This window comes from Lissotriton helveticus, chromosome 2_1, assembly GCF_964261635.1.
Source record: "Lissotriton helveticus chromosome 2_1, aLisHel1.1, whole genome shotgun sequence".
Classification (NCBI taxonomy): domain Eukaryota; kingdom Metazoa; phylum Chordata; class Amphibia; order Caudata; family Salamandridae; genus Lissotriton; species Lissotriton helveticus.
In genome coordinates this window covers 1,515,339,126-1,515,351,963 of record NC_136059.1, presented here as the reverse complement: position 1 = coordinate 1,515,351,963, position 12,838 = coordinate 1,515,339,126, and the positions used below count along the sequence as shown (strand labels likewise).

Below are 12,838 nucleotides of genomic sequence, written 5' to 3'. Positions count from 1 at the left end.
CCTTGTGCACGTTTAAGAAAATATTTTTCTGACCTTTCCCACTTTTAAGATACTTGAAACGAATAACTTATGCAAACTGAACTCTTTCATGTGAATGTGAAGTTTATTTTGGCCTTTATTTGGCAGGAGATGAGACTGCGAAGTCTGATGGCCCACTCAGGAAAACAAAAATGGCAGCCAAACATCTGAAAGCTGCTCCAGACCCCGATCCAAAGGACACCCATGATGATCCCATCACAGGTTAGGAAGACATGGCGACACATTTGTTTGGTCCTGATTAAACAGAATGCACTTGGGGCATCAAATACTCCACAAACTGAGCCTCATCTTGTTTTGTTCACAGAAAGCAAACATGTTTTTCAAATTACTGAGTCTGAAACTTAAATTTTTGTCCTCTAGACATGTTATGGAACATATTGTAACATCTAGATTTCCTTATTCGATTACATTACAGATCATCCATTGTAAATGTAACAAAGTCCAAAGGGTTCCATGTGACTATTTCAGATCAATTACTTTCTTTTGATTTTCATCTCTGGAGTTTAATGTGATAAAAATTTTGGGATGTAATGTTATTTTGTTTTTTTAACTTTAATAACAGATAAAAAAATCGTTTTAATGCAAAATTAATTTAGTGATTTTTTTCTTCGATGATGGCGGTGCAGCAGCTACTGTGTTTCTGTTAATGTACATTTTAATTCACTGGGGAAACCTCATTCTATCTATCTATCTATCTATCTATCTTATGCGTGGGTGTATATACATTTCTATATTTGTTCCATTATTGCAAAACGTGAATAGTCCCTCACTATTTTCAGCTTCTGTTTCAGTTCACAAATATAATATGTCAGTGGCACATACAGGGTCTGCTTTATTTATTTATTTGTGGCTTTATAGAGCGCATACGAATCATCCCCGAAAGGATCTCTCGGCGCTATACAAGGAGAAAGGGCAGGAGGGAATACATTTAAAAGAGCCATGTCTTCAGTAATTTTTTTTAATTAATTAGATCCCCGCAGGACCTGAGGTTTTGTGGGAGCGTATTCAAGTGGTTAGCTGCCAGGTATGAGAAGGCTCTACCTCCCAAACGTGCCTTCCGTATTTTCTGGGTACACAAAAAGTTGGAGTTACTAGATCTCAGTTGTCGGGCTGGCCGATACCATCTGATTTTGTTCCTAAGGTAGGCAGGGCCCTTTCCCAGTAAAGATCTGAAGGTTATACAGAGCATCTTAAAGATAGCTCTCTTCCTCACCGGGAGTCAGTGTAGCTGGTACAGCAGAGGGGCTGATGGAGTACTTGCCGGTTTGTTTAGGGCAAGGCGGGCCGCGGTGTTCTGCACTACCTGTAGTCGAGATAGGAGGTCTTTCCTTGCTCCCACCAGCAGAGCGTTTCCATAGTCCAGCCTACTCACCAGGAGTGACTGGATAAGGGTCTTCCTCGCCGCCAGCGGGATCCACGGGAATACCTTCCTAAGCATTCTCATGGTGCCGAAGCAGGCACCTGCTATCGACTTGACCTGTTCCTCCATCGATAGTTTATTGTCTATCTTAACGCCCAAGTTCTTTGCACAGCTCCTGGGTGCGGGAGCATCCCCAAGTTCAGTAGGCCACCATTCTGGGGACCAGATGTCCTCTGCCTTCCCGAACAGCAATATTTCAGTTTTGGATGAGTTAAGCTGTAAAAAGTTTTTCCTCATCCAGGTGGCAATGCTAGACATGCAGCTTCTGAACCTCGATTGGGTGGAGATGACATCCTCCCCAATCGGGACAATTAGCTGCGTGTCGTCCGCATATGAAATGGTTTGAAAACCATGGCCCCTGATGATGTCGGCCAGTGGGGTTACGTATATATTAAACAGGGTCGGGCTGAGCACCGATCCCTGTGGTACGCCCTTGTCTACCTTGAAAGTTTGTGATATAAACGTATCTAGCTGGATACTCTGGGTGCGACCTGAGAGGAAGCTATGGATCCACTTGAGGGCACTTCCCTGCACCCCCCATCCCCCTCAGTCTGTCTAGCAGCATCGTGTGTGAGATGGTGTCAAACGCTCCAATAATGCCGCCTCCGTGCTGTGGGATGCGCGAAATCCTGACTGGGAGGGATCCACAAGGTTATTCTGTTCCAGGTAGTTGGAGAGTTGTTGGTTCACCAGCGTTTCCAAAACCTTCGAACAGCAGGGAAGAAGAGATATTGGCTTATAGTTATGTAGGTCGTTCGGGTCTGCTGCCACCTTTTTCAGAAGCGGCTTTACTCGTGCACTCTTCCATTCAGTGGGAAAGATCGCCGCCTCCAGTGAGATGTTATATATCTTAACAAGAACCTCTGCCAGGACCGTGCTGAGAGTTGCCATAACGGCTGGAGGGGCAGGATCTAGTGGCGAACCAGATTTTACACGGCTTAGTAGGGGCTCTACCTGCTCTCTGGTTACCTTAGAAAAGGTATCCAACCCGTAGGGTAAGGCCAGGTCTTGTGGTCTATTACCAGGCAGATGTTCCTCCTCTAGGTTGTGTAATGTCGATCCAAAGGACTGGTACATCAGATCAATTTTACTGGTAAAATACCTGGCGATGTCATCACATCTCTCATGAGTAGAGGGGGGGCTTCATTACCAGCCTTGGGGTTTGTGAATTCCTTCAGGATCCTATAGAGTTCCCTGGAGGAGTTGTCCGCCTCCGCTATGCGGACACCCAGGTGTGTCCTTCTTGCTGTATTGCAGCTGTTTAGATAGGCTCTGTGAGATGTCCGATATGCTAATCTATCTGATATCTCCTTGGTTTTCCTCCACCTCCTCTCTAGAGCCCTGCATGGAAATTTTTCCCTCCTCAGGGTATCCGAATACCACGGGGCAGGAGCTGACCTTTCCTGCTTTGTGGCTCTTTTCAGCGGGGCTATGATGTCTAATGCTCCCTGAATGGCTCCAACTAGTCCCTCCCATGCAGAACTAGGGCCTACAACATCATCCAGTGAGGGTACAGTGAACGCCTGATCAAAGGCTAGAGAAGTTACTCTTGCCCATGGTTGACGCTCATTTTTCTGGCTACAAGTCCGCGTTGCTGGGTGGGAAGATGGTAGTGAAAAACTTAACGCCATGTGGTCAGTCCAATGAAGGAATTGGGGAGGTTCAACCACCAGATCGCCCATGTTGGAAAAAATGGCATCGAGCATATGACCTGCCCTGTGAGTAGAGTTGGAGACCCTTAGCAGTAGCTCTAGGGATTCCATTGAGGTGATGAGGCTGGCTGTATCTGAGTTGAAGGACAGCTCTAAATGGTGATTTAGGTCACCTATTAGTAGGAATTTCGTGGCCTTCAGGACATGCGGCGCCAGTCTGTCCAGAAGTGCAGTCAGGAATTCCTTTTTGCTGCTTCCCAGGGGATGATATACTAAGGCCCCAGTCCATTCGATGGCCTGAAACTGTTCCAATCTAAATATTAGGAGCTCCATATTCAGAGGACACCCTGTCTAATGTCCTGATGTAATACGGGTGACGTAAAGCAATAGCCAGTCCCCCCCCTCGTTTGTCGGGCCTGTCCAATCTAGTAACCGCATATTCATCAGGTAATGCGATAGCCAGTGATGGTGTAGCCTCTAGATTAAGCCATGTCACCTTCTCAAGTGCCTCCTCTTCTTCGGAATCTTCAGGATCAGATCCAAGAGATAATAATTCCAAAAAACAAGTTTCTTTTTTAGAAAAGGGAGGACAACAAAGGGGCCGGTACAAACAGCCATGGGAGATGAGGACCCGCAGTCGGGTTTACAAATCCTAGAAACATCATCAATCGTGAACTTATCAGATAAACAGCTAACTGAAGATGAGGAGAAAATCTTAAATTTGGGCCTCAAATTTGTTCCTTCAAGAAGGACAGATTTCACTAAATTAAAACTAGAGGCACTAGAATTTTGCAGGAAGATCAGGCTGAAAACATTCTTTGCTGGATCTGAGACAACTGTTGATAAAGAGACTACCGGACTTGGAGTTAAATCTAAATTTACGCCCACATTTAATGTACCAAAAGAAGTCCATGCATATGAACAAGCTGTTCTGTCCTCAATCTCAAAACTAGAGACGGCTAAAAAATATAATCACAATAACATCAGCGCGGGTCAGCTAAAAGCAATACAGAGTTTGAAAAAAGACACGTCTGTGGTCATCAAACAGGCTGATAAGGGCGGGGCTGTGGTGATCTGGCCCCGCGACATGTACCTGGAAGAGGGTAGATCCCATGTTAATAACCAAGACTGGTACAGACCGGTTAAAGATGATCCAGGCGTGGCCAAGATGGCGGCGTGAGCGGACGCGTCTCGTCTCAGCTCCTGCCACCGGCCCAAATTTTGCAACGGTTCCGGCGCCTCTCCCGACCGTAGTCGGTGCCCAGGGCTGCCGGAGCCGTCCTCGCACCAGAGCGGGGGTGTTGGCGGCGCCGCGAACGGAGGCGGCAGAGCGTGGCGGACTGGGGGCACCCATCCCCCCTCTGGCCTGGAAACGAGGCCGGCTGAGGCCGGAGACACAGCCGAGCGGAGAGACCCTGGCGCGGCGTCACCGCGGGGACAGAGACCCGAGGCCCCAGCGGAGGACGCCACAAGCCTGAATAGCGTCGAGATCCGGTCGGCCGGCCGGAGAGCGCCGCATGGGAGCCCCGTGAGGCGTGGAAGACGGCAGCAACCATCGGCGACAGGACGAGAGGTGAGAGCGGGCCCGGGGCACGGCAGGCTGCGCTTGACTGAACTTGGGCGGTGATAGGGTGATTCTGGCAGCGGGCCCCTCGGCGGGCGCATCGGCCCGAGGCCTGCAGCGCCCTGCGTGCCCGCCTCCCTTTCCTTGCCCGGGCCCGCGCTAGGGCCCCGGCGGGGGAGAGCCCCCTGCCTCCCGCGGCACGTGCATTAGCCGCTGGACGTGACCGGACCCTCCACCCTCCTTACCTGATCAGCGGCGCCCACGGAGAGACAGCACCAGGGGGCCCGCATTAGCACATCGGGGATCTACCCGGTCCCGAGGTTCTGACCGCGGCCGGCGTAGTGCTGCAGAGGGCTCTCTGGCGGCGCGCCCACCCTGGAATCGGCGGCCCTCACGCCTCTGGGGCGCGGTGGCAGCGGCCCTCGCCCCTCGCGGGCCTTCATCACTCCCCGAGGCCCCTGACTCCAGAAGACTGGACGCCGCGACAGGCGCTATGCGGCTAATTGTTTGAGGCGCAAGAGAGACGTCCCGCCATATTTGCCAGGAATCCGCGGACGGCCCCCGCTGTGAGGGAGGCCTGGTGGGGGCACTTACACGTTGACGACCGCACGGCGACAGGAGTCCGGTTGTCCGCAGGGTGGTTGTGGGGACGGGGGTGCCCAGACCGCCAGGCAGAGGGATGTCCACGGGCAGGCCGCCCGAGGCAAGACGGTGAAAGAAATGTTCGCCAAGACGCAATCCCCTCTACAGAAGGATGCCATGGCCCCTGCGCCGAAGCAGACGGACCGGGCCACGGAGGAGGGCGCGGAGCCCATAACGAAGGCCTTCTTGGAGTCCCTTTTTGCCTCCCTGCGGGATGATATCCAGACCTTCAAGACTGAATTCACTAGCGAAATCCGCAAGGTGAGGCGCGAAATGGATGGCATAGGTGAACGAGTGGCGGACTTGGAGGCCATGGGCGATGAACGGGAGACAGAACTCTCTGCTCAACAACAGGAGATCATCCGCCTACATGATCAGCAAGTGGATCTACAACTCCATCTGGAGGACTTGGAGAATCGTTCCAGGCGGCACAACATCCGCATTCGCAATGTTGCCACATCGGATGCCACACAGGATGTGTTTCGGTATGCCAAGGAGCTCTTCAACCATGTGCTAGGGAGACCGCTGGACTCGCCACTGCAGCTTGACAGGGCTCACAGGACGGGTCCGCCCCGCGCAGCTACAGCCCCCCCGCCCGACATCCTGGTGTGCGTTCAAGACTACCGGACCAAGGAGGAAATACTACAGAGGGCGTGCCAGACTCATCCGATAACGTTCCAGGGCACCTCGCCGCAACTATATCAGGACCTGGCGGCACTCACGCTACACAAGCGCCGGCTCTTCAAGCCGGTCACCTCCTTCCTGCAGCAGAAGGGTATCCCGTACAGCTGGGGCCACCCCTTCCGTCTTGTCTTCAGACTGGAGAATAAGCAGTACCAGCTCCGATCGGTCACCGAGGCCTGCTCCTTGCTTGGTATAGAGATGCCGGAGGAGGAGACGGGGGCCCAGGGGCCGGCGCCTGCGACAGAGGGAAGGAGGCCGCAATGGACCCAACAGCGGCGGCGGAGGCGGGTCAAGAAGCCACAGGCGATGGAGATCGCAGCAGGGCAACGCGCCGCGGTAGATGCAGTGGCTGCGGACGGCGACGCCGGCCCCCCAGGATGAAAGCTTCATGACAGTGCCTGGTTTGATCGTCTGCTCTGGCCATCGGGGCGTTGGGGGGAAGAAGACTCCCGAATTGACTAGTAAGACTACCTTACTTTACCTCCTCTTCTCCTTTTCATCCTTGGATGAGAGACAATGGAACTTTTTGGGGTATGCATTGACTGTTTGCAGTTGTGGGGGAGGGGGGTGGGGAGTTGGGTAGGGGGGGAATTCATGGGGGTTGAGGGATTGGGGGGGGTTCATGGTCCATGGTCGGCGGGTGTCGTACTGGGTTGGCTCCCCTGGGGGAGGTAGGGCGGCACCGCTGGGGAGTGGGTGATTCTATCAGTCGGCGCGCTGGGCACTGCTATAATGGCTATCTGGCAATCTTTCGCTTTCTAGATGGCGCGGGATGACATTGTTGTTCTCACTTTGAATGTGAGAGGCTTGAACAATCCAGTGAAACGCAAAGCAGTGCTCCTGTTCTTAGAACACTCCAAAGCAGACATCTGCCTATTGCAAGAGACACACCTTCTAGCTAAAGACTGCCACCGCCTTCACTCTCCCAGGTCCCCGCAGCAATTCTTCTCCTCCTGTACGGAGAAAAAAGCAGGGGTGGCAATACTGGTAGCGCGCACTTTCAAGGGCAAAGTCCTGGGTAAGGTGGCGGAAATTAAGAGGCGGCTACTGGTTTATAGGTTTACACTGGGAGACATACACTACACGATTGGCTCGTTATACGGGCCGAATGAGGGTCAAGAGAGGTTCCTACATTCCGCACTTACGGAAGCGACTGCAACGCTAGATCGTCACATACTGTTAGGGGGGGACTTGAATTTGGTTCTAGACAATTCACTCGACCGCTCCTGCCAGCGCGTTAGTCAGGTGGGTGCTCTGTCAGCGTCTGGTTTGGCTCACTTGAACGACCTGGGGCTTGTAGATGTTTGGCGCGAGCTTCACCCGGGTGTGACAGAATACACTCACTTCTCAGCAGCGCGTAAAACATATGCACGCTTAGATTACCTGCTTGTCTCCACAGCGGCGCGCACTCTGGTCACCAGCGCTGAAATCGGTACGGCGTCTCTATCCGACCACGCCCCAGTCGTGGTCGCCCTGGCAGGGCCACGGGAACCGCGCCCGGGTAGAGTGTGGAGGCTTCGAGATTCTCTGCTTCACAAACAGGATGCGGTTGCCAGAATTCAGGGAACCATAAAAGATTACCTGTCCCATAATAGTAACGGGGACACCACGCTGGCTACTCAGTGGGCCGCGCTCAAGGCTGTGCTGAGGGGCGAATTCATTTCGATTTCTGCCGCGGAAAACGCGGAACGCCAGGCCAAGAGGGATGAGCTCACCCAAAAGACCAGGGAACTGGAGCACATTCACAGAAGGACGGGGGCCCCGAGGATTTGGCGTCAGTTACGAGCTGCTCGTCAACAACTGGCGGCACTGGACATCGACAGGGCGGAGTACGCAGCGCTGAGGCTGAAACATGCCTACTACACCGGGGGGGACAGATGCGGGCGTCTCTTGGAGCATAAACTGCGGACAGTTGCTCAAAAACGGGAGGTTAAAGAATTGAAACAAAGCGACGGTACCGGTGTCACCGGCGATCGAGCAATAGCGGGGGCCTTTAGCGCCTTCTATGCCACGCTATACAGAGCAGACCCGCCTGACCCGGAGGCGGAATCAGCCTTTCTCGACGGAATCCCTCTACCGGCCCTGACCCAGGAGCAAATGGAAACTCTGGAGAGAGACATCCGCCCAGAGGACGTCATCTCAGCGATCTCGCGGCTCAAACTCGGGAAGGCGCCGGGGCCGGATGGCTTCCCGGCGTGCTTCTACAAAACCTTCTGTGTTCAGCTTGCGCCGCTCCTTGCCAGACTCTTCACATCGTTTGCGGAAGACGGAGCAATCTCCCGGGAACTCTTGGAGGCCTCCATTGCGGTTATACCCAAGCCAGGCAAAGACCACACCGACTGTGGGGCATACAGGCCCATCTCCCTTTTAAACGTTGACCTTAAGCTCTATACGGGGATCCTCGCCTCCAGACTGGGCCCCTACATGGGAGGTCTAATTCAACCGGACCAGTCGGGCTTCATCCCGGAGCGTCAGACCTCTGACAACACCAAACGGGCCCTCCACCTCATTGAGAAGGCAGCCCGCACACCGGGCGAATACATGATGCTGGCCATTGATGCAGAGAAGGCCTTTGATAGGGTTCATTGGCCCTATCTGGAGAAAGTCCTGCAGAAGGCGGGTATGGGGCCCAAATTCCGGACAAGAGTACTGAACTGCTATAAATTCCCTTCGGCCTCGGTCAGGGTTAATGGCTTGTCCTCCCCGCGTTTCCAGATTGAGAGGGGCACCAGGCAGGGGTGCCCGCTGTCCCCTCTCCTGTTTGCCCTCTACATGGAACCGCTAGCACAGCTCATCCGGACTGACCCGGAGGTCAAAGGAATCAAATTTGGAGCAGACGTCCACGTCATCAGTCTCTATGCAGACGATGTCTTGTTGTCACTCGCGGACCCCCGAAGTTCTCTCCCAGCCTGCATGGCCGACCTTGATAGGTTTGGCAGCGTGTCGGGCTTCAAAGTCAACCTGACGAAATCAGTGGCCCTTGACCTATCCCTCGCTGTGGACACACGAGCCTCGCTGCAGTCCCAGTTCCCGCTGCAGTGGGCTACGGAAGCGGTCCCCTACCTGGGAATCAAACTGGCTGCCTCCCTTCAAACCACGGTGGACGTTAACTATGACCACCTCCGGCGGAGGGTACGACAGGAGCTGGGACAGTGGAAGCACTACCCGTTGTCCTGGTTAGGCAGGGTGGCGGCGATCAAGATGACGATTTTACCCCAGATTCTCTATATTTTTCGCACTATACCTCTCGCCCCCCCTAGGGGATGGATTAAAGTGATGCAGTCGGAACTTTCCCGATTTGTCTGGAATGGGAGGAAACCGCGTCTGAAAGCCCAGATCGCGATGCTCACGCCCGAACAGGGGGGGATCGGGATTCCGAATCTATCCGCCTACTTCCAGGCGGCGCAACTACGCTTTCTGGCGGAATGGGTCCAATGGGAGTCCGGGAAGCACTGGTTATTCCAGGACCAAGCGGTGGCGGGGCGCACTCTGCAAGAGATCCCGTTCATACGCAAGGCACACAGGCCCCGTAACCTGTATGCGTCCCACATTACTCGAGTCCCCCTTGAGATCTGGGACCGGGTTGGACTGGAGCTCGGCCTTACCACCCCCATTTCACCTCTCACCCCCATCCTCGATAACCCTGACTTCCAGCCGGGGCTAGATGGGAAGGCCTTCGAACGATGGAAGTCGGCCGGCTGTCGATCTCTTTGCCACATGTATGATTCCGAAGGGATAATCCCCTTTCCACAATTACGCCAAGACTTCGGCCTCCCGGAGACCGAGCGACTCCATTATTTCCAAGTCAGGCACTGGGCCCTTAACAAGTCAGTCAGAGCAGATGCGGATAGGCGACTAACGGAATTTGAGTACTGGTTGATCACCCGCAAATCAGACAAGCAGCTAATCTCGGGCCTATACAAATGCTCACACACAAACACGAATACACCTATAGCGCGAGTAGGGCTCGTTGGGAAAGGGAGATGGGGAGGTCCTTTACACATAAGGAATGGGAGGGTATATACTACAGAGCAAGGCACTCGGCGTATCATATGGGGCTCACTGACACTCTGACGAAAGTGGTGACCTACTGGTACTACACACCTGAACGACTATATGAAATGGACAGTAGCAAAGACCCCCTCTGCTGGCGGGGCTGTGGACAACTAGGCACCCTCACGCATACACTGTGGGAATGTAGTCTTTTGCAGGATTACTGGGGCCGAGTCCTGGACGACGTAGATAAACACTTTAACACCGAAATCCCACGCTTCCCCTCCTACGTCGTCCTGGGGCTCCCAAATGCACTGACCTACCCATTACGATCACGAAGGGGTCGCTTGATAGCTATAGCTCTAGGTTTGGCGCTACAAAACATCATAGCACATTGGCGCACGACCCACATACCCACATACCAAGGTTGGCTCCATCGCCTATGGATGGTCCTGGGTATGGAAAGGCTCTCCCTGTATAAGGCGGGGGAAGGGGCGAAGTATGCTGAAAGGGGTAAGGGGAAAGGGGTTTGGATTTGTTGGGGTGGGATGTTGGGGGGGGGGGAGTGTTGGGCATGGGGTGGGGTTAGTTGATGCAAGAGAGGGTGGGTATGGGGGGAAGTTCCTGAGGGTCCTGGCAACCTACAAATTCGATCTATGGGGGCCAGCCATATTCTACTTCAGCGAGGGAGGGGACGGACTGGCAGGAAAACTTGGAGCTGCCTTGAATAACATCGCACTGCTTGAAACGCGGCCGGCCCGAGATGGGTTGTAGGCGGCTTGCTGTGTATAATCACGATTTGCTATATACTGCGTACCTCAGACCCCTTTGATGCACTTGAGGCCCTGTGTGGGATGCCACGTATGACAAGAGCTCTTGATTGTTGATGCCTGTACTGTGTTAACTTACTTAATAAAAATATTTAATACTAAAGATGATCCAGTGAAGGAAGTACAAGGTAAAATTCTAAAAATTATCCAAAAGGGATTGGATGAAGGATTCTTGGGCCCAAAAGAATTCGAGTATTTGAATAAAAAATCTCCTAGGACTCCCATCCTTTACTTCTTGCCCAAGATACATAAAAACAGCTCTAGACCACCAGGACGTCCCATAGTTTCGGGATGTGATTCAGTATTAGAACCCGTTTCTAAATATGTTGATCTTTTTCTTAAACCTTTTTTACAAGAGGTGGACTCCTATTTGAGAGATACCACCGATTTTATAACAAAGATTGAGGGCATTCAGTTTGACGATGAGACCCAGGTGATGGTGACATTAGATGTCGCATCGCTGTATACACAAATCCCGCAGGAGGAGGCACTTGAGGTGATGGAGCTATACCTCGAACAAAGAGAACGCCCCCATCGCGTTCCCACTCAGTTCATTGTCCAGTTGGCAGAGGTAACCCTAAAGAACAACTACTTTAAATTCGAAGAAAAGTTCTACGTTCAAGTCAAAGGTACAGCTATGGGAAGTCCATATGCTCCAGAAATGGCTGTGTTGTACATGGCACAGTATGAAAAGAGATTTGTTCAAAATAACAACCCTTTTTTGAGACACATTACACAATGGCTAAGGTATATTGACGACATCTGGCTCCTGTGGCAGGGGAGCCAGATTGAGCTCAATCGGTTCTATGAATGGCTAAACACCAGACATAGAGACATAAAGTTTTGCATTCAGTCAAGCAAAATAAGAATGACCGTCCTTGACGTTGAAGTCAGTGTACATGAACAAAAACTGAAAACGTCACTATATAAAAAGGAAACTGACAAAAACACGATCCTACATTTTAGGAGTGCACACCCAAAGAGTTTAAGAGAAAATCTCCCCTATGGGCAACTATTGCGCATTAGGAGGAATTGCTCTGAGATGTCTGATTTTGAAAACCATGCAATGTCCTTTTGTAACGAGATGACTAAGAGAGGATACCCTAAGAAACTTTTGATTCATTCAAAAAAAACGGGCCAAGTACACGCCAAGGGACACCTTGTTAGAGGTAAAAGAAAAGAAAGAACTAGAAAGGCTGGTATGTGTTACCACTTTTGGTCCGCAAACCAATCAGTTTAAACAGATTGTGCTCAGAAACTGGCATTTGCTTGAGAACCTTGAGGCTCCCCTTCAGAAGCCAATATTCGCAATGAAAAAAAATTCAAGCATTGGACAACAGATCATTAGAGCAGATGTGTCTATTCCTAAACAGAAAAGTGATTTGGTTTCCCAATGGAATTTAAAACCTATACAAGGCCATCGCAAATGTGGCAATTGCGTGGCCTGCATCAACACCATTGAAGGTTCAGAATTTAGCCACAATGGAGTTAAGTGGAAACATGAACAGTTCACTAATTGCAGAACTAAAAACGTGGTGTACACCATCCGGTGTCCCTGCAGTAGAATATACATCAGCAAAACAAGCCAACAAATCAATGTGAGAATTACGCAGCACAGGTCGCGTATAAAGAACAAGGTCATTACAGCACCCATGGTGGAACATTTCTTGGAAAAAAAGCATGGGGAGAACGATTTCCAATGGACTATCTTGTCAGTATGAATGCATCTAATTGCACAGCAGACATAGAAGCAGCTTTGCTGCGCAGAGAGGCGTACCTGATAATGAAATTCAACAGCACGATGAACGGGTTAAATATTATGAGTGAAATAAATAGAATCTGAGTATACACTAGATCTAATAACAAATCATGCTGCTGAGCCACTCGAGCATAGAATACCCACCACATTTATTGTAAACTCCCTAGTAATGAGGAGACACCACATGGGGGTTAAACAAGGCTGGGAGAACTACTAGACTGATCACCCGGCTCTTGAAACAACTACAATTCCCAT

At 51.7% G+C, this 12,838-nt stretch overlaps 1 protein-coding gene across 3 annotated transcripts in view; it reads left to right on the top strand.

Annotated features, from left to right (window-relative positions):
- Positions 1-12,838, top strand: part of LOC144819829 (uncharacterized) — a 254,736-nt gene that overhangs the window by 43,825 nt on the left and 198,073 nt on the right. For 2 of the 3 annotated variants that reach the window (XM_078677555.1, XM_078677554.1), the window contains exon 4: positions 127-240. The exons of the other annotated variant lie outside the window; for it this stretch is intronic. In XM_078677555.1, coding sequence (XP_078533681.1) covers positions 127-240 — 114 coding nt within the window. The remainder of the gene's footprint in view (positions 1-126; positions 241-12,838) is intronic. 3 annotated transcript variants of the gene reach the window in all.